At 41.3% G+C, this 27,873-nt stretch overlaps 2 protein-coding genes and 1 long non-coding RNA gene across 9 annotated transcripts in view; 2 read left to right on the forward strand and 1 right to left on the reverse strand.

Annotated features, from left to right (window-relative positions):
* BAALC (BAALC binder of MAP3K1 and KLF4) lies at window positions 1-14,017 on the forward strand. The gene is made up of 3 exons (XM_081205944.1): window positions 1-882; window positions 10,059-10,231; window positions 11,274-14,017. The coding sequence occupies exons 1-3, from the start codon at window positions 702-704 to the stop codon at window positions 11,379-11,381; spliced, it is 462 nt and encodes a 153-aa protein (XP_081062070.1). The 5' UTR covers window positions 1-701; the 3' UTR covers window positions 11,382-14,017.
* LOC308593510 lies at window positions 10,463-22,919 on the reverse strand. Of its 3 annotated transcripts, XR_014010986.1 has the most exons (5): window positions 22,784-22,917; window positions 22,266-22,462; window positions 21,270-21,336; window positions 13,939-16,239; window positions 10,463-10,655 (listed from the first exon to the last, which is right to left on the reverse strand). It is a non-coding gene; the product is annotated as an uncharacterized lncRNA (long non-coding RNA). The 3 variants fall into 3 exon arrangements; XR_014010985.1 differs by lacking the exon at window positions 22,266-22,462 and having other exon boundaries at window positions 22,784-22,919; XR_014010987.1 differs by lacking the exons at window positions 22,266-22,462; window positions 22,784-22,917 and adding an exon at window positions 22,463-22,777.
* Window positions 22,769-27,873, forward strand: part of FZD6 (frizzled class receptor 6) — a 29,358-nt gene continuing 24,253 nt past the window's right edge. Inside the window, exons 1-2 of one of the 5 annotated variants that reach the window (XM_081205935.1) lie at window positions 22,769-22,907; window positions 24,220-24,598. In XM_081205935.1, coding sequence (XP_081062061.1) covers window positions 24,410-24,598 — 189 coding nt within the window. In that variant the 5' untranslated portion in view covers window positions 22,769-22,907; window positions 24,220-24,409. Of the gene's footprint in view, window positions 22,940-23,011; window positions 23,337-23,484; window positions 23,605-24,219; window positions 24,599-27,873 lie in introns of those variants that run through there. The other 4 variants (XM_081205939.1, XM_081205936.1, XM_081205937.1 and 1 more) reach the window with 4 other exon arrangements.

The raw sequence follows: 27,873 nt of genomic DNA on the forward strand, positions 1-27,873 counted from the left end.
GCAGAGAGGGTGGGCAATTAGCCAAAATCTTGTGTACTTATAGAATCGTTCCTTTTACATTGCAATGGATTAGCACTAACTCATGTATTTAATTAACCAATTCAGAATTAATTAGACAAGGAGACTTCCCTGGGTCTGGGAGGAGAATGTGTTCCAGCCTTAGCACCAAACTGTTCAGTATCATGCCTCCGCTTTCAACCGACGTGCCGAAGAGATGTCTTGTTAGGGGGAAAAGAAACAGCCAGTCCCGCTTCTGTATTAATATTAAAGGCAGTATCAGTTCAGGCTCTTTGCACAGCCTTCAGCCCACAGCCTGGCGAGGAGGATTCTAAATTCCCAGGAAATTTGAGGAGGAAAAGGGGATGGGAACAGAGAAAGGGGAAGACGAAGAAGAAGAAAAACCCTGAAGGGAAAGGAAAGAAGAGGACACGTAATTCTCCTGTTCTTAAGGCAACAGGAGGAGAAGAGGAAAGGGGACGTGAGATAGGAGAGAGCAGAAGCTCCGGCCAGGACTGACAGGGGGCAGCCCTGAGGAGGCGGGGGAAACGGAGGAGGCGGGAAGCGATGGCGCCGCCTCCCGCCGCTCTCCCGCGCCTGGCCGGAGGCTGGGCGAGGAAGGCGGGAGGGCGATGCTGCTCTGGCCGGGCCGCTGACCGCGGTGCTGGCGCGGAGGGGGACGGAGAAGGAGGAGGCCCCGCAGGATGGGCTGCGGCGGGAGCCGAGCCGATGCCATCGAGCCGCGCTACTACGAGAGCTGGACGAGGGAGACCGAGTCCACCTGGCTGACCAACACAGACGCCGAGCCCCAGCAGCCGCTTCCCGCCGCCGCCGCCGCCACTGGCCCCGAGGGCGGCCACGCCGAGGCTGGCCTGAGGGAACCCGGTGAGTAGAGCTCGGGGCTGTGGTGGCGGGAAACGCGAGCGAGGCGGCCCGGGCCCTTCCCGCCTCCTCGCTCGGTCCTCCGCCTCGCTTCCTTCTGGGCTCTTCTCCACAGCCAAAGGTTTGGCCGGAGGAAGCCGAGAGGTGGGCCAGCGAACAGGTGGCGAACACCTCACCTCCCTGTTGGGACATATTTCAGAGAAGTGGCTTTGCATTTCAAGTTCTGTCGTCTGAGCTGCGCTCATGGATTTATTCCTGCAGCCCTTGCTCCTCGTTCAGTGCGGCGGCTTGCAATGCAACCCTATAGGTCCTGCATATTCAGAACAGAAGTGAAGCCACAGTCACGGGTGGGGTTCTTTTTGGACCATTATTGTTCTTGCGACTTTTTATTTTTAAGCAGGGAGAAGGGTTAAAACTTTTCCTCCCTGCAACGTAAAGAGGATGCATAGTAACATGCAGCTCTGCTTAACTAACATCTTCGTGTAACTTAACCTTATGCCAGTATCGTGATGCGTTTTTTGTTTTGTTTTATTTGTTTTGTTTTTTTGGTCCAAGACCTTGTCCGTATTATATGGGATGCTGCTGGTGTGACACTACAGAAAGATCAGGGAGGGACCTTTTGTTGCTGTTGTAAGGAAAGGCTCTTCAATAGTCAGCAAAAGGGAGTTGCTGCTGAAAAGAAACCTGGTACCAGTGCGCAAGGAAGATGGATTGTAGCCTCAGTTCTATAGATCCTGTGCTTTGCCAGTTTGTGCCATGTAGTAAGTGGCACAAGGATTGTCAGGCTTGTTGTGAACAGGGCTTCACATATTTGGATGATCAGGCTGTCGGAGCAACCTGTCTGATCTATGAATATTCGGATTTAGGGTTGTGCTTTAGTCAAGCTAGCAGTTCATAGTGTTGGAATCATGACTGAATGTTATATATTTCAATTACATGTTGCACATTTTCAGTTGCAAACATAGCATCTTTGGTCTCTGTCCATTTAAGATGGATGCTGCTGTGTTTGTGCTTACAAGGATACAAGACAGTCCTAATGCTTAGCCAGCAGCACCATATCAACTTAGCAGCGTACAAGAACATGAAATACTGTAATTAGAACACACTCGCCACAATGCAGGCGGTAGGACTTCTGCACCAGTTATGGCATTGTGCCAAGTCAACTCTCCTAGCAGCTGCTTACTAAAAGCATCAGCAGGAATGCCTTAGCATCTCTGCAGGGTAGGTAGAACTCTTCTTGACCATGACCAGTGAGAGCCTCACAAGTGGGGAATAGAAGATTTGCTCTGTTTTCAGAACTAATGCTGCAGATAAGAGGTTTGCAGTATTAAGAGTTCAAATGTTGTTCACTGAAAACAACACCACTCGTTTCCTGTCAGCTAACACCAGGCAACATTTTTAATACAGTTCAAAAGAGATAGATGGCTGTCCGAATCATGAAAACATTTGGGTATTTAAGGGGGCTGGACATCTAGGGGCTTGCCCCCCTCCCTTTTGTCCCATGTTTTGAAAGCACGGATCTGAGAGGCTTGCCACTTGTTCCGAAAGCACGAGTCCAAGCAGCTATGCTTTTGCTCCACTGTTTCCCCCTGGAAAACACACTCAGTATCTCTAAATTGGAACAAACGGTAATCCATGGAAAATGTGATTGCTATTTGTTCCAATTCAGTGCTAAATTATGGGTTTCTCGGGGGGGGGGGAGCAGCTGGTGAAACAGAAGTGTGGATGAGCCCTAAGATGTCTTCTTTTTTACATTGGCTTTGGAGAATTGCCACTGAGATGCTGCTGTGAGATGGTTTGCTGTTTTGTTTTATGCACTGATATATTGCTTTATGAAGTTGTTGTTACCCAGGCTAATATATTTGATTAAGGGTGGGACATATTTTTTTTAAATAAATATATGATTAATAAGAGAGCAAGAGTAAGGTTGGCAGAGTTGCATTAGAGACTGGGATGTGTGCATTAAAGCCCTGTTGAATTCCTCATCATTTCATTACATAGTATTTAGTGAAATGGGCTAGGTATCCAGGGGATATTACTGATATTTATTAATTAACATAGATTTTGCTATGTAAGCTATAATATTTGTCTTTGGAAGTATGCCTTGTTGGTTTCAGAGCAACCCAGCAGCAAGCTCTCTGCCTATCTTAGGGATGTATACATGTGTTTTAAAGTAGTTGATTTTCCCCACCCCAGTCAAATCACTGTGAATGTGTACATGATAGCTGGTCAGCCATATGACCACTTTAGAGGTGTGCCTGTAATAGATTATGTGGATTTTTATGCACAATCCATCATGAACGTCCTGGTGGAATTGCTTACCATGCAGATTTAAAATGGGGGAAAGCCCTCAAAAGAGTTTTGTGAATTGACTCTTTGAAATAACATGCACTTATGGTCACATTCTGCTTAATTTTGGCATGGTGGCGGAGGGGAAGGGGGAGTGTAATACCCAAATGCTATTACATTCCTCCATAAACTGAGAAAATATCATTTGCTGTTGCTAACTAGGACTAAGCTACAATTACCTAGGACATCAGTCTTTGGATTTTCCTATGGGTTTACTTTTATTTTTTGAAATGCAGGTGTAGGGAACAGTCAGTTTGCTTATAGCTGCAGAGCTTCCCCTTATGCCATTTCTTTAACTGAAATCATATTGCTGTTGCAAGCAAGTCCAGCCCCACCTACATTTCAGTCATGTGTAACATGTAGTTTGACATTAACAGAACTCTTCTTTAACCTAAACCTTTTTTTAACCTAGAATGAATCCATGGGTTATAACCAATGCTAGTCCTACTCAGAGCAGCCCACTGAAATTAATGAACCACAGTTAGTCATATCTATAATCTCCAGTGGGTCTACTCTGTGTAGGACTAGCACTGAGCAGGACTAGCATTGAATACAACCTCAAATTTTGTTTTCTCAGTTTTTGCCTTCAGATTTTTGTAGCCTGTGCATGCACCACCTATACATTTTTAATATATTTGAGTTTGGTTGTATTTGTTATTGTCTTTGAGTAAGCAATGGTTAAGATTTAGCAGAAGTTAACTGCTTGCAAGTCTTATTGTGTTAAGTAGGAGACAGTTTAACCATTCAGCTGAAATCAGAGGGACATAAACATTTATTTATTTTTCTTAGACATTTATATACTGCTTAATTACTTGTATTTCTAAGCAGTGTACATAAAAAAGCAATCCACACAAAATGTGACAATAAAAAAAAATATTACCAGTATAAAGCCAAACACCTAAATCTTATCCAATATTATAATTCTCCACTCATTTTTTTTTCTTCTATTCATTTTTTCCTCCTCATATTCCCTTTTTATCTTAATTTTCAAACTGCAGCAGAGGGTGATTTTTTCTACAGTAAACTGAAAAGAGCAATAATGGCTATAAACAGAAGTTTGAAATACAGAAACTGTAAGACCTTTGCATTAAGATCATAACAGAATTTAATGTACTCAGTAGTAAGCAACACACTTAAACCCGCCGTGGAACTTTTTACCTGTACCAAACAATTGGTGAAGAAGAAATATCCAAAAACCGGTGTAGCGATATCAGTCATCTGGGGTGGGTGGTATGAAAAGGCAAAGCCTTTAAAAGACCAACAACGGTGCTATACTTTTGTGAATGGTCTCAAAAAAATGGAGGGGGGACAATTTAGCAGTAGTTCAAGTTGTTCCTAAAAGCTTCCATTGAGAGAGAAAATGTAGCATGAAATCCTCCTTTCACAGACTATTAAAACTAGAAAAAATATGTATTGCTGTTTTAAAAGCAGTCTTGTCACTCTAGTTGCTTCATTAGCTTCATCTAGAAAAGCAATCAAAGCAAAACTATTGAACTGAAAGGTTTTGCATTATCAGAAGTATTATTGACAGTTGGATTAGTTTTCCATAGGCCAGAGATCTGCAATCTCTATAATCACAACCTTTTTAGAGGGAGTTGCTTAGTTGTATAGGATCCATTCCCACCCCCCTACAAAAAAACACTCTTCTGTTTTAAGGGTATATATATATTTCTGTGTTGAAACAACCTTTTGTTATGGTTATGTATTATAGCTCCTCCCGTTGCTCGGTCCCTGCTCCTGCCAACCTAGCAGTTCGAAAGCACGTCAAAGTGGTACTGCTCTGGTGGTACCGCTCTGGCAGGAAGGTAAACAGTGTTTCCGTGTGCTGCTCTGGTTCGGCTTAGAAGCAGCTTAGTCATGCTGGCCACAAGACCTGGAAGCTTTCTGCAGACAAACCATAGCTGTCAACCTTCCCTTTTTGGGGGGAAATTCCCTTATTCCATTGCCCTTTCCCGCTGCTATCCTGGATTGTTAGATATCCCGTAGACTGTCCCCGGGACAGGTGAGGCTGCTGATCCCTTATTTTAGAGGCTGCTGGACCCTTATTTTCAAATCTAAAGTTGACAGCTATGGGACAAATGCTGGCTCCCTTGGCCAGTAAAGCGAGATGAGCGCCGCAACCCCAGAGTCATCCGCAACTGGACCTAACGGTCAGGGGTCCCTTTACTTTTAGTACTTCTAATGCTGTTCCAAGTGCTATGTGGGGAAATGTGGGTTTAAAGAGTCACAGATGTATTTTGCATTAGGCCCATTATATTGTAAATAGGCAATGACATTTATGCATGCTCCATTTTGGGAAATATTTACTTGCTCATCTTCTATTTTTAAGTGACGTGTGTGTGCGTCCCCTTCAAGGCTGTACAATTTGCTTGCTGTGCTACCACAGTACTGGAGTGTTTATCCAGAAGTTTGTCATGCTGTTACTTAAACTTAGGCAGAGGTACTACCCCAATCACCTGTCCCTATTACCTGTTAAGGAATGTCTACTAGATTATTTATTTCATTTATATTCAATCTTTTTCTCCAAGGAGCTCAAGACTGCATACAACATGTTTCTCCCCCTCATTTAATCCCCAAAACAACTCTGCAAAGTAGGTTAGGCTGAGTGGCACTGACTGACCAAAGGCCACCTAGTGAGCTTCATGACCAAGTAGAGATTTGAACCCTGGTCTCCAAGGTCATAGTCTGGCACTCTAATCACTACACCACACTTGCTCTGATTCTTGCTAGTGGAAGCACTTGCTGTTTGAAGAACTAATATATATCCACCTACATACATAAGGAATCTAAACCACCACCATCATTGTTTTACTTGACTGCTGTTTTGCCAAAATCCTATAACTAGATGTCAGCTTCATATTACTATGTATTTGGAGATGAATGTAGATAACTTCCCCAGTGTAGTACTGTACTTGCAAGTAAACATGTCTCTTACATGCACCTTAAGTTAATAAGATGTGCATGGATTCATCATGCATGTTAAAGAACCCATTACATTGGATTTGCATTGTGTCCAACACTTGTCCATCTCCATGTATCTTCTTCTTCTTCATCTTCTTCTTCTTTGAATTTGTTAGTTGCTTTATCTTGCCAAGGCCAACCCAAAGAAACATCCAACCAACCAAATGAACAACCCCCTGCCCCACATAGATACATGCATGGAGAGCCACCACAGACTTTGGGTTTTGTGTGTTCCTAGCCTTTTATCCCACTTCTAGCACCAGCTCGAGTGCTATGAGAAGATGCTGAAGATTCTCCTTCCCCACCCTTTCTCTGTTTCCTATGAGTAGTCATATATGAGCTCTATCTCTTGTGAAAAACATTTTCTCAGATTATGTAACATTCTGGTAGATTTGTAGGGTTGGGGCAGAATATAGGCTACTCGTGAAGCTGATATGCAAGTCTCTGTGACTCAGTCTGTTATGGGCTACAGAAGCCAGAGTTGTTAGCTTAACATCTGCCCAAAACTGACAGCATCCCACCATTACTAGGTCACATCATTTGACACTTGTCTTAATACTAATTCACTTGGCCTAGCCCTCTAGGCCACATGTGCAAGGACTATCTGCACTGGAGCATTCTGTGTTCTTGCTTTGGACTAGATAACACCATAAATTAAACTGCTAGAATTTCCCCCCTCTTCCCTGCATTGCAGGTAGGCAGGGGACAACCATGGACTGAGCGTGGACATAATATCTAGACTGACGGCAGTCTATGTTTTTGCACAATTTCTTTCTCCAAATCTATGACCACCAGTTACCAAATATGTGTTTGATGCTTATTGAGAGTAAAATATAATATAGTTTATGTGGATGCCACAAGCGTGTTACTCTATTCTACAGGAGTCCCCAAGTGACGCCACTTGTACCGAGCAACTCTCCGCCCACAACTTTTATACCTAGACTCAAAATATATGGGACCCCCCCTCCAAACACACACACACACACACACACACTTCTTCCATCACCAGCTCCCTCATGAAAGCTTTGAGGGCAGGAAGGTGAGTCCTGGTAAACGGAAGGAGCCACCCTTTAATGACAAACCCAATTTCTCTCTCCCATGAAACTGGCATAAGGTGATATATAAATCAAATTAAAAATAACATAAGCATGCACTATGCATCCCAGGTATGCATTTTGCCTTCCGTCTCCATGTTGCCACACAGCCCATCACGGCTTTATTTTAGCATGGCAACAGTGGTGTAGCACAGAGTAGTTTGTATGGCAATCTCATGCAGGCGAAAGGCTGACCCTATGCAGCATTATTCACTTGCATGCAGTTCTAAGCAGCATCTGTGCAACTCACTTGTGTGAAGCCTCAAACCTCTTGCACAGATGATCAAAAAGCATGAAAGGAACGTGCTGTTACTTCAAGACTATTTGTTCTTGAACAGATAAATATGAATGCATACATAATTTTTACATGTTATTTTTGGTACTTTCCTCCTTTTATGTTCTTTCCCCAGCAGTTTCTTGGAGTGCATTCTTCCATAAAGCTTGAATATTGCTTCATTCATATGATTTGACACTTAAACAATACTTCATTAGCCCTCTAGATGCTCCTGTGTGGGAGGAGCATCCTGTAATTTTGCGTTGACTTTTAGCACCAGAAATGGGACTGAACCAGTTGTTTTCCTTTCCCTGCATTGCAGATATACAGAGGACAAGCAAGGATCTGCTTTGATAAAGAGTCTTTCGTCATAAACATTTTTTAGGAGGTCTCCAAAAAGGATCACAGACTTCCCGTGCAGTCTTCTTGCTCTAGTTATTTGCATGTAGGTGGCAATGTGCACCCTTACAAATGCTATTTAGTTGGTACTATAGCACATGGAAGAATGGTGATGCTTAAATTAACTTGAGACAGCCTTTTAATATTCCGTTTTATGGAGGACTTGGGTATGTCTGTGCTGTGCACTCCCCCACTTACTCCCACTGACAACTACTGACAAATTTGATATGTTCCGTCAGGGTATCAATGTTTAACTGGATACATGTAAAATATTTAGGCTGCATGTCGAATCTAATTGGAGTTCGCTCTGGATGCAGTATGTGTACAAAATAGAAATATTGATGCAATGCCTGGTCTCATGTGAGTTAAGACTTCATTGATTATGAAACACAGTATCACTTCTAAATACCAAGAAGTGTTCCTTATCATTCCCTAGTTTACAGCATAGAGTTAACTAGCGCTCTGCTTTGGGCAGAAAACCGAAAAATTTTCTTGTTTCAGAGTGAGTCGCATAAAGAGGTTGGCTGAATATATTGAGCCAATTGTGCCGTTATCTCCTGTCTGCTTTTGCAGCTGCTCTCAGTCACCTGACACAAAGTAACAATGCCTTCAATTTTTCGTGAAGCATATATGTAACCAAGAATCGTGCAAACAAAAACCCCAGTGGTTATACGTATTTCCTTTTATTGACAGCTTTGTTTGGTTCTGTATGTGGGGCTTGAAGCAAAAGCTATGATTAACTGATAAGAGCATGTGAAAGGTTCATTATGTGGCAGATAGACACATATAACTGAAGCATATGGCCCCAAAGTTCACATATATTTCATATCAGTGGTAGCATTGGTAATCATAAGGCTTGGTACTTGGCCAGAGAACAGTGAGACGTGTGCAAAATGTTCTGTAGGTGGTATTTATCGATTGATTGATTGATTGATTGATTGAATTTACACTCTTCTGCCTTTCCTCCCCAAGGAGCTCAGGGAAGCAAACTGGCCATCAGCCTCTTGCTGATGCAGGACATATGCTGCCACAGCATCCCTGACACAGAATCATAGAGCTGGAAGACACATCAAATATTGGCTTGATCAGGAGTGGAAAACCTTCTTGGCCCAGATGGCCAAATCTTTCTCTCTCCCAAACCCTTTGGGCCAACTTGGGTGAGACGTGAGCGAGGCCACTGACCTGTCAATCTGACATCACAATTACTTTAGATGAGAGGTGGGCAGATGACCCATAGGGGTGAGGGGAGGAGTCTGATTTGCCAGTGCATCCCCCATAGGACTTCAATGGCACCATAGTGCCCACAGAGGCCATGTTGGCAACCACTTCTTTACCCAAACCATCAAGGCTTACCACAGAAACTTTCAGATGGCTCTGCTTGCTTTCTTTGACAGGTTGCACACAGTCATGTTGTTTCACTGAGAAATGCTATATGATGAATGAAGGGTCCTGGTATATTTTATCTTTTGGAGAGAAAAAAACAGCTGGGTGAAGAGCTAGAGCAAACAGACGGGGAGGAAAACTGGCCCTTTCCCCCTGCCAATTCCCCAGTGCCCACAGCTGTTTCACCTGATAAAAAAGCAGGGGGAGGAAATTACGTAACTACACATAATTTCTGCCCTCAGGATGGCGAGAACGATTTTATAGCAAAAGTTCACAGAAACAGAAGAGAGGCAGTATGGGATGTTCTGAGCCATACAACGTATTTTTCCACAGCAGTATGGCTGCACAAAAGCAGGAAGTCAAACAGGACATAAACTATTATCCATGGTATTCAACAGATTACTATTTATATTTAAAAAGGAATAGAGCAGGAGAAGAAGAAAAAATCAGTGTTCTATTTTTGTTTTCAAAGACATGTCTGCTTTGCTTATGTCTCTGAATAATAATTCAGGATCTTGTGCTCCTAACTTCTGTTCAGTTTCTAATTTGTTGGAGGGGGATAGGAATGTACAAATGTAAAAACCATTGGGCATATACAAACTGTTCACAAACAATTCTGTGAAACTGACTAGTTTTGCAAATATCACTTTAACTTGAAAAATGTGTAAAACACCAGTAAATGTTTTGACTTAACAAAATGTGATTTTGTGTGTTCTTAGGAATTCTGGAGGACAGCAAATCAACTCAGACTTGTACCGGAAAGTCCTCAGCTGCAAGTGGAATAGGTGGTACTGAAAAGAGAGCTCACTGTGGTACACAATGTACAAAACTGACAGCTCACCCCACGGGAACTTCAGCACACAAACAACAAAATGGCTTTAGAACCACAGAGGTAGGTGCAGAACTACATTCCGAGTGACTCCTTGTACACACTGGTATCCTCTTGAAGCTGGGCTAATCCTGTTTCTCCTCAGCTAAAGGCCTGTCACAGTGCTATTAAGCCTGTGTCCTTTATACTGAAGTTGTACCTTCTAAACTAGTGTCTCTTTTTTAAAGTCACAATGAAGACATTTCTCTTATTGCAAGGCTCATGACAAAGCAATAACTATTGGGAATAATGGCATGTGTTGAACCTGTTTTGATTAAGGACATAAAGAAGAATCAACTGAATATATTAATACTGCTTTACTGTTATTTTGAAGGCCAGTCATGAGCTGCTTAAGTAAACATTTAAGCAACATTTATCCTATTGCCCACTGGATGTTCCCGTCGCATCTCTGAGCCTGCCAAGCATCCATAAAATCCAACCGGAGTGTCTGTGAAGAAAAACTTGTGATTAATCCAATTGAACATGGTCTAGATCTCATGTTAGGCCCTACTTTGTGGTAGCAAAGTATTGGAGGATGATACAGTCTCAAGATTAGCCCAGAAGCTGGAGGTTTCCCACCCCACTTTACATTTATACTTCCTTTGAACTTCACTGGTCATTTTTTGTCCATTTGGGGACAATGTTTTGGTTCATGTGGGTCTTTATTATCCTGAACACAACTTGGTGTCATCTACAAACTAGTCCATGTTCCTCCTCATCCCTGACTTCAGATCCATTATAAACAAGTTAAATAACACCAGTTAAACAGAGATCACTTGTGAGTGGTAGGGAGGGCGTTCTTTGTGATAACTTTCCAATTACTTTACTTCCTATTTGCTGAGTAAAAATGCCACTGTATCAACAATTTGACTGGCAATTACTACAAGATCTGTTTGTGATTTCAGGATAGCGATATTGCTAAGTTTTGTTTGTTGTTTTGATTGGAATATTTTGATAATTTTTATTTTACTCTTGTCTTTTCTCCTTGTTTAGGAAATTTACTTCTATGAAACACCTTCTAAGCATCTTGCATTAAACTAATTTACTGTACACTCTTTCTAAACAGGCTAAATGGGACAACAAGAAAAACGTCACAAAAGAAGTCGCTATTAATGCCACCAAAACAATAAGACAAATTAGTAACAGAAGAATTACAAAGAACTGTGTCAATTAAAAGAGCCAAAGGAGAAGATGACTGAATTCTGCAATATTTTGCTGCACTTTAACTGATAACTTAATGTGAAGATCTCAAGATGTTTTATTTTTCATGCTGAATGTAGTGGACATCTGCTGCTGAGTGCCTTTGGAAAAACCGCTATCCTTGCTCTAAACTGCTGCCAGCAATGGACGCTTTTTGTTCTATATTGCCATACTGGTGAGGCTGGGCCAGCAATTAGAACATAATGTGTTTGGATTATATACATTGCCATTTAAGTAATTAATTTCACATAAGAATGTATACCAAAAGATTTCAGGAACACTCAATCCCTCACAAATTGCATCTGACACATCGTGTTTTTAGGTACATGTGTGAGTGTCTGGAGGCGGTTGGAGGATGGATGGCGGCTAACAGATTGAGGTTGAATCCTGACAAGACAGAAGTACTGTTTTTGGAGGACAGGAGGCGGGCAGGTGTGGAGGACTTCCTGGTCCTGAATGGGGTAACTGTGCCCCTGAAGGACCCGGTGCGCAGCCTGGGAGTTATTCTGGACTCACAGCTGTCCATGGAGGCGCAGGTCAATTCTGTGTCCAGGGCAGCTGTTTATCAGCTCCATCTGGTACGCAGGCTGAGACCCTACCTGCCCGCAGACTGTCTTGCCAGAATGGCGCTTGCTCTGGTTATCTCTCGCTTGGACTACTGCAATGCACTCTATGTGGGGCTACCTTTGAAGGTGACCCGGAAACTACAACTAATCCAGAATGTGGCAGCTAGACTGGTGACTGGGAGCGGCTGCCGAGTCCACATAACACTGGTCTTGAAAGACCTACACTGACTCCCAGTATGTTTCCGAGCACAATTCAAAGTGTTGGTGCTGACCTTTAAAGCCCTAAACGGCCTCGGCCCAGTATACCTGAAGGAGTGTCTCCACCCCCATTGTTCTGCCCGGACACTGAGGTCCAGTGCCGAGGGCCTTCTGGTAGTTCCCTCGCTGCGAGAAGCCAAGTTGCAGGGGAACCAGGCAGAGGGCCTTCTTGGTAGTGGCGCCCTGTGGAATGCCCTCCCACCAGATGTGAAAGAGAAAAACAACTACCAGACTTTTAGAAGACATCTGAAGGCAGCCCTGTTTAGGGAAACTTTTAATGTTTAATAGACTATTGTATTTTAATATTCTGTTGGAAGCTGCCCAGAATGGCTAGGGAAACCCAACCAGATGGGCGGGGTATAAATAATTTATTATTATTATTATATGAAAGTTGAGCTTTCATGCAGCCTTTCTGTGGTTGGCACTTCAGTTCAGTTTGCACATCAAATGATTTCCATCCTGATCCTAAAGATGTTCACTACAATGGCTGTGTACAGATTTGCAGGTTCTGTTGTTTATCTCAGTGGCATGCTGGGTGAGCAATATAATAATGGTCTGATTTGCTATACCATATGAGACTTACGATGTAACTGATAGCCAAGGTTTGTGACGGCATAGATAGGTTTAATGTAGCTGAAATACATGTAAGAACTGTGGTACTCTAACTTTGCCTGCTTCTGTGTCATATAGCAGCTTTGCACTGTGTGGCAACGATATGCCTGCAAGAGGGTGAAATATCCCATCACTCAGAATTGGGATCTCCCACAACTCATTGAAAAAAGGCGATTGATCTTGTGTCTCCTTTATCACTTATATTTTCAAAAGGAATTTGTGTATACATTTGCTACTGAAGTCTCTAAATTTTAAACAAACAGATTTGTTTTGAAGGAGAGCAAAATTATTCAAATAGTAATCTGATGGACACAACTTCATTTTTTAAAAAGTTCTTCTGGCCTATAAATTAATAAAATTTATATGAAAAGTTAGTGTTTGGTGTCAAATCTATAGAAAAGGCACTTCAATCACAGATGAACAGGTCATTGAGACAAATAAAAAAATGTAACTAATAAAAATGTTTGTAAATTGTTTGGCTTCTTAAAGAAATTGCTTGAGATGAAAATTCAGTGTTTGAAATCTATATTCAGTCTCTAGGCTTAATAACTGTTGGAGGATTGCTTATTAAGTTAAGATAACCATTGAATCATAGAACCCTGTAGAGCAGGCATAGGCAAACTTGGCTCTCCAGATGTTTTGGGACCACAACTCCCATCATCCCTGACCACTGGTTCTGTTAGCTAGGGATGATGGGAGTTGTAGTCCGAAAACATCTGGAGGGCTGAATTTGCCTATGCCTGCTGTAGACTTTACTTAAGACCTGTCTACTCTCAGAGTGATAAATTCAAATTACAACTGTGTGCAACATATATAATTAGGCTGCAGTAAAGATGTTTCAAGAGTGCTTATGCTCAAAGTTGGCAGCTGCAATACTCTCCATGCTTACTTGGAAGTAAGCCCTAGAACACATGATTCTATGGATTATGTCATATCTGCCAATTTAGAATGTGTGTTTTTTATTGTATTTATTATATACTGATTAATATTTCTAAGCAGTGCAAGTAAAATTACAAAAAAATAAAAATAAACCATGCATAGAATAACAATTAAAAAATCATAATAAACCCAACACCACTTTAAAATGTCATGTACCTGAAGCTCAGCAAGGAGGGTGCCTGTCTAACCTCAGACACACTAGTCATATTTATAATAAAATAAAAAGTTAACTTTGCTGGTTGAATAAGAGGGAAATATTCATAGCCTCTCCTTGTCCCATATCTCTGTGATCACCGCTCCCACCAACTTCCCCATTTCTTACTTTAGACTGCAATCTTAAAGTTAGAGAAAGACAGAAATCTACCTCCCAAGGGGAACATGTCCACAACCCATAGTGCACAAATCTACTGCAATGTAGTTGCAATGAGCATATAATAGTTCCTTTATGTATATATGCAGCCTTTGATAATTAATTTCTTCTCCATAGCTTGAAAGTATTTCTGTGGCTAGCTTCTAATCACCAATGCACAGAACACACTTGACAGACTGTCTTTTCCTATTTTGATTCAATGCCCAGAGACCTGACGAAGCAACTGACTTGTTTGTTGTTGAAAAGGATTAATACTGCAAAGTGGAGGTTTTCAAAAGTGCCAAAATAAAATAATTGGTGAGAAAAGGAAACACAATGAAGTCTCAGTCTGCAGTGAACCGCACAGGAGCATGTGGGCTTTTAAAACAAAACATGCCTTGCGAGAGCAGCCAAACTGAAGGGGAGGTTATGGTAGAGAATTTGTAATTATATGAGCATATCCCGGTTGAATGCTGATTAAACTGGACTAGGTTTAGTGTGAAATCCCCTCTATATATCACTATAATGATGCTGTGCTGTAACAGCTGCTCTGCTGACAAAATCATACACCAGGGGTGATGAACCTGTAGCCCTCCAGATGTCATTGGACTACAATTCCCATTATCCCTGACCATTGTTCATGCTGGCTGATGCTGATGGAATTCGATCAAGAACAGAAGGGCTACAAGTTCAATGCCAAACACCCCGTGTGCAAGTTATGGTAGCTGCTTTTTCTGGAAAACAAAATGGGCAGATGCACAAGTAAATATGGTTCCTTGCATGTTTCAAAGGCCTCTTCATGTTTCTTTATAAACATCAGTCCAGAGCAGTTTTTAATGAAGAAGCATTAAACATTTCCATTTTTATATATTCTTAGGGATTCAGCATCCAACCTAACATATTTAGGAAACAAAATTACATATAATATTTCCTACATGGCCAAAAGAAAACATGGATCACATCCTGCTACAAATAAAATTCACTTTGGCAGGTGGACTATATTACATATACAATGGTACCTCGGGTTAAGTACTTAATTCGTTCCGGAGGTCCGTTCTTAACCTGAAGCACCACTTTAGCTAATGGGGCCTCCTGCTACTGCTGCGCTGCCGGAGCATGATTTCTGTTCTCATCCTGAAGCAAAGTTCTTAACCCGAGGTACTATTTCTGGGTTAGCGGAGTCTGTAACCTGAAGCGTATGTAACCCGAGGTACCACTGTAAACATTTGGGGTAATCAAAATGAAAGTGGTGCTATTTCTAGTTTCCTCAAAATGCATTGGGAACCATATGTACTTACCCAACTGTTCATTTCAAAATGGACATTTTCCACCTGGGGTTTCAAATCCTTGGCCTTTAAGTGCTCTTTATAATTATGGGCAGAGTAAAGTTCAGCAGGAAGAAATAAACATCTCCTCCCCCAAAAGCTATTCCCAAAGTTCCCAGGTTTTATTTTATTCTGCTCCAAAGCGTAAGAATGTTCCTAATTCTTTTCTTTCATCTCTTGGCCAAGAAGGGAGTGTTGTGTTGTGTTCTGATAGGTCAGAGTCACAAGTGAAGTTTCAGCAGGAGAACTTGTTAATTGCTTCTGGCCTTGATCCAGCTCTTAATTGTGCATAACAGCTGGTGGGGCTGGGTGGGGGTGTGCAATGCCAGCTGCATCAAAGGACACATCCACCCATCAGCAGGGCCTTGGTGAGCAATGCAATGTGGTTGTGTGATCCAGGTGCGTGTGTGCATCCACTATGCACATGAAAGCTTTCCTCAATACACAGATCTCCCTTGTTGCATGTGTTTTCATACACAGCGATGCCCAATGGGGTCTAAATAGTTGCTCCAAGGGCAGATTGTATCAGATGTAATAGTAAACAAAGCAAAATGACAGTTGGATACTTGCTTGCTACTACATTGGTGCAGTAATATTAATGGTCACTTGGCTACAATGGCCATGAGAGGCAACCTAGGAATCTGCAGTGTCAGATATTACTTCTCACCTCTTTGAATATATCTGCAACTCATGCTTAAACTGCTACATTGTCTTTTCATGTGCCCAGAGAATTGTAGCAGTTGTGGCTTGTGACACCTAGACCTGGAAGATGGTATCAAGGACCTAAAAATAAAAATGCAAAAAAATAATATCAATAACTGCAACAACAAAAACCCCTCGGCCCAAGAGTCTGTTCACCAGCCTCAGCTTCTTCTTCTTTTTGAGCCAGTCAGGATTCCACCCTCCCATGCCAAGTGCGAAAAGATCTGCAAGGAAGGGAGCAGGTCTACCAGGACTCAGATGTCTCCATTATTGCTTGAATCACAGATGGACAGAGAGGGCTTGGTCCCTTTATCATTTTTAGTGGCCCGCTGAGCTACTGTTTTTAAAGGGCTACAGACTTACTTTGGCTAAAATGGGAGTGAGCAAGGTTATGGAGCTTGTGTAGTTCTTTAAGGGCCATTCTAATTTTCTTCCCAAAATCCAATAATTTATGGTTTCCAGAAACATCAGTGAAAAAAGAACCAACAGTTGTGGAGCACATAGCCTTTGCCTTACTTGGGTCAGGGTTCTTGCTAAGTCAGGGTTCAAAACTGGAGGAGGATAATCACCTTTAAAATATGTTCTAAGAGCCTGCAGAACTATGGATTTTTTTTTGCTATATTGAATGCAAATGCACATCTTTCAAGTTCTTTGTTTTTAAAAATCAGGTGTGACAGCAAATTTGGCCAAAAATAGGCACAAAATTTCATGTTGAATTGCTTCCATTTGCTCTCTGCTGTACAGAGCAGTGGAAACATCTAGTTACAGTGTTGCTGCCAAAGGCTACCTATATCCTGGGGATTGGGAATGGATCAAGTCAATCACTTGATCCAGGAACCACACTGAAACGTACTGCAGGCATATCCCTTGGTGGCTAGTGATGCCACAGTTGTGATTTTTCAGAGATTTAAATCTGGAAAATGTTACAGCTTCCCAGGATTATTGGAAGTTGAAGGGATTTTAATATGCAGCTAAAGTGTTTTAAATCAACCTAATAAAATAATTATTCAAGCATTCTTTTAGCATAATTAACACCTTTGAACTGCCCGGTTGAAATACAGGTTTTAATTGCTAGAACACTGTGGAGGATGCCCAACCGTGAAGCTCCTGTTGTGGCAAATCTAATGAGAATGGATTTTCTGTTTCTCGTTTCATCACCTCACCAGTGCTTTTTAGAAAAAAGCATACCCAAAATGTCAGAAAAATCATATCAAATAAATTAATAGTCTTTTCTGTTGTGTTGGGAGGGGGAATAGATGGGCAAACTATTTCTAAAAAACACACAGGACCAGTTTCCTGTGGTGTTTCCAGATTTTGAAGCGATCTGCTTCCAGCAGTTTCTCAATGCACATTCATTATTTATTATGCTCATTAAGTAAACAGCTTCTCAAGCAAGGTTTAAGGATTTTATTCAATTCTCTGATGCCCCCCATGAGCCACAGCTAAGATTTCATGTTTTGCAGATATAGTTCTTATTGTACTTCCTCTGTGTTTGCTCCAAAATTGATTTTAGGATTTGATGCTCTTAGGGAAGGCTTGGGCAGAACTAGACATTATCTTGGCAAATGTGCAGCCCCTGGCTGTGTTTGCTGGCACAATGGGAACTCGAGTTAGGAGGAGCAGGGCCGGATTTAGGTTTGAAGAGGCCCTAAGCTACTGAAGGTAATGGAGCCCTTTATATGTCCAGCTGTCCTTTGTCAACGACAAATGGTTGGTTTTTTGTGTTGAATATATGCTCTGGTAATTTATAGACCTAATAGGTATATAAAGCCATTTGCACATAACAAATAGGAGCCTACACAACACAAAACAGTGTTGCTGTATGTAGGTTTTATTTTATTTGTTTTTTATCTTATATTTTGGAAATGTAGAGTGGGGCCCTAAGCTATAGCTTGTTTAGCTTATATGTAAATCCAGCAGAGGCACTTACAGGGGCCACAGAAAGTAAATTATCTGAGGACTATGGTCATGGCTACTGTTTAAAGCTTAGCATGAAAATAGAAATATTAAAATAATATGACAAAGATCTTGATCCAGATACACACATATATTGTCAGAAGCAGCATTTTGTAGTCAGATGTGCCTCAGATCATATGTTTCCAGCGGCATGTTATAGACCAGACCTGTGTGGGATATATTTTCTATCAGATTATTTATTTACATATTATTTGTTTTCTTTACTGCATTTATATACCACCTTCCTGATAAGGCATTAAAGATTAAGTTACAAAAGACAAAATAATAAAACAGTAGACTTCTGTCAGCCACTGGTGATCTCTTTGGGAGCTGATGGTATGAGATTCCTGATTTGGGCTTCTTCTCTTCAACTTTCCTCATATCAAAGTTTTTACGTATGGTATTTCACGGAAAGGCAGATAAGGATCATTGTCAGTGGCTGCTTTGGGAGCAGATAACATGAACTCCTCACCCTACAATTCTTCTGCATGAATCTTTGATAGTAAGGAGCCTATTAAAATGCTCACATTTTGGCCATCTCTTTATACTGGCATTTAATGGACCAATGACACCAAATCTTGAAACTGAACATTACATGCAAAAACTGAAGCTTTGGTAATGTGAATCCAATCATCTCTACCAGTTTGCCATAGGAGCTTGAAGTATCAGGTTGCTCCAAGTGGGCGTTAAAACAGAACAATTTACTAAGTAAGTCTGTAAGTAGCAGATGGGTTGCAAAGTAAGGACAGAATATAATTTGGGAACTTGGTTTGTAAAATGTTTAGGGGATAACCATTCTAGCAAGTGTAAACACTAAGGCAATTCCATGAAAATGTCTACCTACACACTCATTTTTATTTTTCATAGATTGTTAACTGTTCTGTATCATTTTAAAGATAGTTTTCCTAAGTTTCATTATATGGCAACAGTTTTTCAAAATGGCATATTGCATGTGAGTAAAGCTACCACAAATGTGACATGCAAAATGACTCGGAATTGCACTGAAAGTGGCTCTTGAGAGCTTTACCTTTACCTAAAAGAAGCCTCTTCTGTAATTTGTTCAGATCCTCAGGAGCTTAAGAAACAGCTGGAGGGTTTTATTGCTATTTGTGTTGAAAAGACAAAATATTGATCATTTCTGTCATCATCTATGTTGGCTATCTCCCAAAGCAATGTTATATTGATTGTTCTGTTTCAGAAATCCTGATTTTGGTGTGTGTTTTTAGTACTTCCCCAGCTACAAAACAGAACTGCAAAGCTTTGTCAATACCAGAGTCTACAATATACTGCAGTAAAAGCATTACTTTTCTTTATCCTCAGGTTGTTTGGTTTCATTTGTTTGCTTTGCATGCAACTAGTGTAGATTTTAGCTGTGAGCAAACTCTATATATACTATACTACACTACACTACACTACACACACACACCTCATTTTTTTGATTTTTTTGTTTTAATTTAAGATACACAATATACAAAAAATTATTCCCCCCCCCCCAGTGCCATTCCTTGTGTAACCAAAACAGCACCACACACACACAATAGGAAGGTATTGGCATACTTGGGAAAAACTTGTGGTTTGCAGAAGTACTAAAACACCAGCGGAAAAACCTAAAGGGGAAAAAGTTCTCAAAAACAACTCAGTGAGGACTAATATATTCAGGGTCTACAAAATACTGCCTGGCTGCTGGAGAAAAGAAAAGAAAAACTGGAGAGATAATACTATGGGGAAAGTAAGTAGGTCCCATTGAGTTTAATGGCACTTACTCACAGGTAAGTGGTTATTGGGTTGCAGCTTAAATGTGACAGAAAAATTGAGTGTCAAAACACAAAAACTGAGTGTCTGTTCAGCTTTGCAGTTGACATTCAGCAGATTTATTAGTGCCACCTACTGGTTCTTTAAAGTTTTTCTATTGAATCTAGAGAAATTAAAAGCAACGCCTAAATGATAAATTGATTAAAATAACATTGGGATTAAATTAAATTCTAAGTTTTTTGTTTTGTGTTTTAAAAAGGATCTGCCACAAGGAAAAAGGAGACAAGACTTTGTGGTTGTTGTTTTTTTGCAATAGGCATAACAAGGTATGTAGTTGTACCCAGCTGCACCCTACTGCAGATGTAGATACCCAATAAAGTAGACTTGAGGCTTCACTGTGTTTGTGAATGAAAGGATGTCCATGTGTGAAAGAGTGTGCAGAATAATTCTGAAAAAGAGAGGGAATTGGGGAAAATGAGCTCATTTATAGGTAATAAGAGCAAATTAATTGTCTTAGGAGTTTCCTGTTGGACAGAAAACTGGGTTCAGATGAGGGATTTTGTGTTCTGGGGCTCAGATCCTGGCTATGCCTTGAGATTATCAATGTTTACAAAATGACAGCCATTTTGTGACTAGCCATGGCCATGGCAGCCATTTCACAACAGTTTTTAAAATCTCCAAATGTGCCCACAAGTTCAAAAAGATTGGTGACCTATTTCTTGCTCAACTCCAGCCATTAACAACTATTGTAAGAAATGCCACTATTTCTAAGTTGCAATCAAAATAAAAGCCATCAAAACAACAGATAATGCTCCTCTGTTGGGTCTTCATTTTCTCATCCCTACATTTTGTTATCTAAACAGTCAAATCTTTAAAAATGGTTTTAGCTACCTAGTAGTGCAAAGTAAGGACTTGCACTACTGTAGTTAAAACATGGTTCGGTTGCTGGCAAACAGGGCAGGAGAAAAATAATCTATTTATTGTGATTCTGCAGTTCTATAAATTATCTTGTCTATAAATGTTACAACCATCATCTTACTTGTGTGCATCCGCCCTATCTATACAAGGCCAAGCCCTACGAGTCCCAAATTGACCTGGGTAAGGCTCTGGCACTGAATAATCTTGTCTCAGTGCCATCACCTTCCAGTTTGTAATTATGTGTTGGAGTGCCTCTTTCCAGATCTCAAAGCACTATACTGATGCTAATGAAGGTTTGTAAGGGTATTAAATAAAATTATTATCATTCACATTTCATAAAGGCACAGAATGGCAGTTCTGTGACTTGCCCAAGGCTACACAACAAGTCTGTGGCAGAACTGGTTGAGCAACACAGGAGCCTCACATTTCAGTTGTGTGGTGATAATTATCGCAACAATGAAAGGAGAGTTTAGCATGCCACTGACCTTTTGGGAGAGGGCTTCTTTGTTCTGGTTTTGGGTATTTTTAACCCACCTTTGTGTCAAAGGTCCCCTAGGTGGCAAATGATACAATAATCACAATTATAATGAAAGGTAACAAACAAAAACTGGGCTAAAATAATGTTAGACTCACAATATAATTCAAACCATCTGGGCACATAAGGGTTTTGCCTGGTTCTAAAATAATGTTAAGGTAGGTGTTGGGTAGGCCTATTTGGGATGGACATCACACTCATCGTATCTTACATTGCAGAAGCATTAAGAGAATAATTTCAGATGACTGTGCTGGTGCATGGGGAAAGAAGTGATCATTCAGATACTGAAGTTCCAAGCCATGATCAAAACCAGCACTTTACATGGAGAGTGGGCAGCTCTCCAGGCTATTCTGTCTTTCTCATCCTCTCAAGGCAAATTTTTAAGGCAAAAAGATGAAGCAATGAGACATCTTTGGCGGAAAGGGATGAATGAGGACAGCCAGAGGTGGATTTAGGGCGGCATGACTGGTTCCACCACACTGGGTGCAGGGCCTAGGAGGCGCTGCAAGAACAGAGCAGAACAGAAGGAGAGAGGAGGGCAGGGGAAACCCACAAGGCTTGATCCTTTGTACATTTACTCAGAAGTACTGGTAAATCCCACTGAATTAAAATGGATTTACCCCTAGGCCACGAAACACAAGGCTGAACAGTTCATGTTTACTTGTCCTTAAATTGAGGAAGGGGGCTCAACATATTGCTATTTTATTATGTTTTAACAGTGTGGGTTCTCAAAGTTCAAGATATTTTAATATCTCAAATGTTTAAAATTAATTTCTCTGGCATCCTATTTACATTTGGAACTACATTCCTATTTATCCAAACCAGAACTACGGCTGAGATTTCCTTTAGCCTTAGAAAGAAACACTCTCTAGTTTTTGTTAAAAAGTTACGTCGCTCTCAATAGATTTACTTCAAAATAATAATTAATCATAAAAAATAAACGAACAATCGTCTTGATTTCAATGACAAATAGGCATCTGAGATGTTTCCACTTTCCAGTCTGCTGACACCGGGAGCCAACATTTCGCCCAATAACAAGCTGGATTGAAACAAAATGCAGCATGAGGAGACACCGTCGGTGTGCGGGTTAACAGCAAACTGCACTCCAGCATTTTGGCATGCAGGTGAATATCATTTGCCCACCTTTAAAAAAAACCAAAGAAATAGAACAGAAGGAAGAAAAGCTTGTGATCTCGTAGTCCCTCCTCTCCACTAAGCTAATTTCCTACTTTCAGAGGTTTATCTGCCTTTTAAAAAAAAAAGAAGCGGAGGTGCATTAGAAACGCGATTCCTCCTCTCCCGTGGTCATTTCCACCCCTTTTCCCTCCACGAGGGGAAGGGGAAGAGACACCGGTGAGGCGCCGCCATCTTGGCGGAGAGGAGCGAGGGGGAGAGGCGGGAGCGGGGAGGGGATCCGGGTGGCCTGAAGAAGGTGCGCCAGCACCGCCCCCTCGCCCTTCTCACCGGTCGTTCAAATATCGCGCGATTCTTCTAGCACCACCACCTCCCTGTCTCGGCTGGCCCTGCATTCTGTCTCCGAAAGGACCCGTGAGCCCGCGCGGCCGTTGGCGCCCTGAGGCGAGTCCAGGTGAGGCGCCGGCTCTCTGCCAAGCGGCTCAGGTGAGGGACGGGGGCGTGGCTTGGCGCCCAGCTGCCCGCCCCCCCGCCCCCTCCGCTGTGGTTTCTTCCCGTCTGAGGGACCCGACGGGACGGGGTAACGACGACGCCTTGTGTTGGCATGTGGGGCGGCTGCCGAATAGAGGCAGGTTAGAAAGAGTTTCTTCTTCCCCTGCGCTGAGGGCGGCGTTGGAGAAGTATAAGAGGCCGTTTGTTTGGAGGACTGAATTAAATCCGGGTTTTCTGTTCTCAGCATCTTGAAAAAAATGCTCCATGGCAGGTAATGCCGCTTCGAAGAGCTTTCAGGGCAAAGTCGTTGGTGGGCTCTCTCGTTTCAAGTCTTCCCCAAATCCGGGTGAAATAGCTGTGTTAGGACAAGCGGAAAGTCGCGAAACGGCGTGTGAGTTTTCCAGAGCCTTTCTACCAGGCCATCTCTAAGGTGGTAAAGCAGGGAGGGGAAATGCTGGCTGCAGTTCAAGCTGTGGAGGCATTGTCGGTGAAAGGAAGGAAGGGAGTTGGTTTTTGAGGCGGAGAGAGCCTCGGTAGCTGCAAAGTGTGGGCGGAATCGGGCTTATAACATACCTGTTAGAAGAGATCGTACCTCTCTCTCTATTCACGTTGTAACGTGAGCTTTCTCCCCTCTGAAATGTCTGCCGTCAGCTTAATTGGTATGTGGGCATCTTTCCTTCTTTTGGTTCATCTGTGCGATGAGGAAGAAGTTTCAGAGCTCTTCAGTCAGCGCAGCAATGCAAACAGTTCTTTTGCAAACCACATTGTAAACTATAAATGTATTGGCTGTATTGAGGGCCCTCCTGTAAACTTGTATGTTGACGGTTGCTGCTTATATGGAAGATGTTTAAATTATATGTTTAGAAGTTATGACTGACCTACATTTTGAAAATTGGGGTGTGTCTTTCAAGTTTCTGATGGTGTTACTGAGAAATTTACCCTGTGGGGTTTAGTTCTTCTTAACATGTAGTATGTCTTTGTAGCTGCAATCCCAAGTAATCTTCGTTGAATGTAGTGAGACTTATTTCTGAATGAACATGCATAGGCTTGTACTGTGCAGAATAGTAACTGATTATTAGCTGAGCTATCCTGATTGTCACTGCTGTCAACGACTGATCCAGTTGTCTTTTGCCTTGAGGAGGTGTAGGGTAATAATAGCCTACCTTATTTCTAAAAGTATTGGTAAGCTTTTGCCTTTTAAAGTTCTATTTGATGCATTTCAAAGATCTTGAAGCAGTTACAGCTATTGTTAACTGTTCTTTTTTCCTTTACAGTGCACAAATGGCAAAGTTTATCTTTCAAGTAATCGAGACAGGCAGATGAGAATATGAAGAGAAACAGGAAAACGAGTCTTGCCATTTCATTGCAGTCTCTGAGAAATTAAAAAAGGAATATGTGTTTACTTTGACTGTGAACAAAGTATCCTGTGGAGAAGCTGATCATGACACAACACTGAAGTGTGAAATGCCTGGCAAGATGGGTATCTTTGTACTTCTGACTTTGAGCTTAATCTTAAACTTGACACATGGGCATAGCTTATTCACCTGTGAACCCATTACTATCCCAAGATGTTCTGGAATGGCCTACAATATGACATTTTTCCCCAATGTGATGGGGCACTATGATCAGCAAACTGCAGCTGCCAGAATGGGGGTGAGTTGTTCTTTCTCTACCGTACATGCTATAAATATTTTTTCTGTTATATGTACAAATGTGATTCTGTCAGTAAAAAGAATTCTAGGTAAGACATGTTCAATATTACACATTATGAGGAAAAACCTAGTGTTCTGAAACAAGACTTGAAATAGTTACCAAACGCCTAAAAATCATAAAGAGAGAGATGCAGGTACAAACATAACAGTATGGGCATGTGACCAGATTTTAGGGTCTATTCTTACATGGTTTGAGCCTGAAAATTAACAAAAGAGCTCCTACATCCTGTCTGAATAAATGTATAGAAGATCTTCTGTATTACCTTTTTAAATCTTCAAAGTGTTTAGTCATCTGAGCTTCCTGACTGTTTATAGCAGGCGACCTTGTGCTGTATCCCCTCAGGCCACTGGCATCTGCATGCAGTTGGCATAAAAATTCATTGCTGCCCATAAAGTTCTAAAATATGAGATGCATCTCTTCCACAGATCTCCTAACTGGGTATAAAAGCATAGGTGTAGTAACTCCTCAAATAAGTTTCGTTCATTAAGCTAAATGAAAGGAGTGTTAAGCTTCTCTGAAGTTTATTCTTGTCTCTAACATACTCCTTCAGTTACAGGTAGGTAGCTGTGTTGGTCTGCCATAGTCGAAACAAAATAAAAAAAATCCTTCTAGTAGCACCTTAGAGACCAACTAAGTTTGTTATTGGTATGAGCTTTTGTGTGCATGAAGAAATGTCCGTGCACACGAAAGCTCATACCAATAACAAACTTAGTTGGTCTCTAAGGTACTACTGGAAGGAAATTTTTTATACTCCTTCAGACTAGACATTCACAATTGTCCATGGTGTGATTGACCAAACATGCCTGTGAATTAGGGGTGTAATCTAATTTTTTAAAAAAGAAACTTAACCATGTGAGTTTGAGTCAATTAATCAATGAATTGTTAGAAGGTGCGTAAATTCCCATGGGATTTTTTTTCTAAAGAAAAATGTACTTTAAAAATATGCATATTTTTCAGCAGGCTGTGTCAGAGAAATTCTTCTTTCTGTCATGGAAGGCAATACCTTTTTTTAATAGTGGTGATTACTATGTACAATGCTTTCCAGTAATTGTAGTGAACATTAATTACAATTTTGAAGCAATGTAGGATGTCTTTTTACTTGATCTAAATATTTTTAATAGTTTGACTAAGCGCATCTGCCTGCTTGCTGATCCTTTCTCTCTAGGTGGTGCAGCTATAGAGCGTTGGCAATGGAAAAAGCAGACATCTCTCATGTGATCACCTGCACTCTCCCTCTGCATGGTACAGTGGTGAGGAATGAGCCCAATTGTCCTCACCATTCCACCAGCTTTGAGAGCATGAGCATGAAGAGACAATAGGGTTAAGGAAAGGTCAAGTGATAGTTGCCTCTGAATGCCCAATTATCCTCTCCCTCTAGAAGCCCGTACCTGCTCATGCGTTCTTCCTTTGGGTGCTGGAGCAGGAAGAATTAGGCCCAGCAAAGCAGCTGATGTTCTTTGGAGGAGCAGTCACTACTTCTGCTTACTGGGCAGTATTGCGGCAAAAATTGGACCCACACACTCTGCCATCCACAGGGAGAGTGCTGTTTAGCGAGTGGTTGCTCCTTCCATGACTAGAGGTCTCTGCTGCACTGCCCAGAGAGATGGGTAAGCAAGTTGGCAGAGGTAACTTCTTGAGATTTCTTGCCAAGTAGTACCATGGGCCCAGTCCTCCCTATGACAGTGTCTATACCATGAGCAAGAGAGATAGTGGGAGCAGCTGCTGCTTTCCTTTGCTTGTGGATGGAGGAGGTGTTGAGGGTGGTTTCTGTGGGCTTCCTGGCTAGGATGTTCTTTCTCCTTCCTGCGCTTCAGCCTCTGCTACAGAGCAGGGGAAAGGAGAAGAGATTGCTGTTTAGTGTTTGCCAGTTCTCTCTAGAAGTTTTAATATGTATGTGTTAGTGTTTATTTCAAACATTAACATTTAGAATAAGTCTCCAAAAGCATTAAACTGTGAATCCCATGTAGACTTTGGATATTTGGAATGATAAGAACATGAGTGAGGGGCACATTGCTATTTTCATCCTTCGCTTCCCCTCCCATTTCACCTGGAAGGAAGATGTGCATCCTTCAACCATCTGTACTGTTGAATCCTTATTCTGATTTCTGTCAGACACTTCTAGTTTTGGTGGTATATATTTTGGTGGTGTTTTCTCATATCGAAAGATTTCTAAGCACAAGCAAATATTTGTTTGTGACAAAAAAATTAAGGTACCTGTGCAATTAGAAATTGCACTGAAGCATTCCTTATTCTCTTGTAATATAACTGTGACAAGTCAGTACATGTAGGAATGGAGAACAAAACTTAATTCACATTCAGTGTTCTAAAGGATATGTCTTCTAATGTTGCAGTTCTAAGCACACTTTCTTGGAGCATATCCTATTGAAGCTAGAGGCACTTGCTTCCGAGTAAGCTTGCATGGGACTGTGCTGTAAAATAAGATTAAAACACTAATAAGTAGACAGATTTTTAGCTCTGTATATGAGCATCCATCAGAGCTAATGAACAAAGTGATAAGTAAGGTAACATTGAGACAAAAACAAAACAAAACTCATGCTAGATGGAAGTCTAAACAGGCTGTGTAAGGAGCCTCAGCGTCATAGTAAAGTTTTATGAGTGATAAAAGTAAAGTTCAGTGATGGAACTATTGGAAGGGAGTTTGAAAAAAGTAGAAAACATTGAAACTTTGTAATGCTATTATATACAACTATGGTGTACCTGCTTTTGGAATACTTTGTATGCTTTCGGTTGGAATTAGTAGGGAGAGGATTTGAAAGCAGCAGCAAGTACAGCAATATAAAAATATAGTGTACCCACTTTAGAATACTTAGTGCAACTTTTGTGTAGTCCTACAAAAAGAACTTGAAAAGGTACAGAAAATGGTAACTATAGTGATAATGGCATGATGATGATGACTCATCCTTTAAAAGTCTTATGTCTTTAGCCATTGTCGTCATTCTCTGATTGTGAGCTTTTCCAGGGTATCCACCTGCCACTATTTGAGAAAACAACAAAAAGTCTTGTAACACCTTAAAGACCAGCACATACAGAGAGAGCACATGATGGAAGAAAGGGAAAATTAAACAAGTAGAAGAGTTGATAACCGAAATAATAGGTTTAAGCTGTTTTGATCCATAAAGATAATTCTCTGCACCATGCAGTGCTACTGTGAAATTGCTATCCTGATAGTCCTCAAAAACTATTTCTATAATGCC

Source organism: Podarcis bocagei (assembly GCF_964188305.1).
Source record: "Podarcis bocagei genome assembly, chromosome: 8".
NCBI lineage: Eukaryota > Metazoa > Chordata > Lepidosauria > Squamata > Lacertidae > Podarcis > Podarcis bocagei.

Excerpts from the sequence above, each read along its gene's own strand:
- BAALC (XM_081205944.1), top strand. The coding sequence starts at position 702 with ATGGGCTGCGGCGGGAGCCGAGCCGATGCCATCGAGCCGCGCTACTAC. Across the intron at positions 883-10,058 it reads GGCTGGCCTGAGGGAACCCG|GAATTCTGGAGGACAGCAAA; the intron begins GTGAGTAGAGCT and ends GTGTGTTCTTAG. Across the intron at positions 10,232-11,273 it reads ATGGCTTTAGAACCACAGAG|GCTAAATGGGACAACAAGAA; the intron begins GTAGGTGCAGAA and ends CTTTCTAAACAG.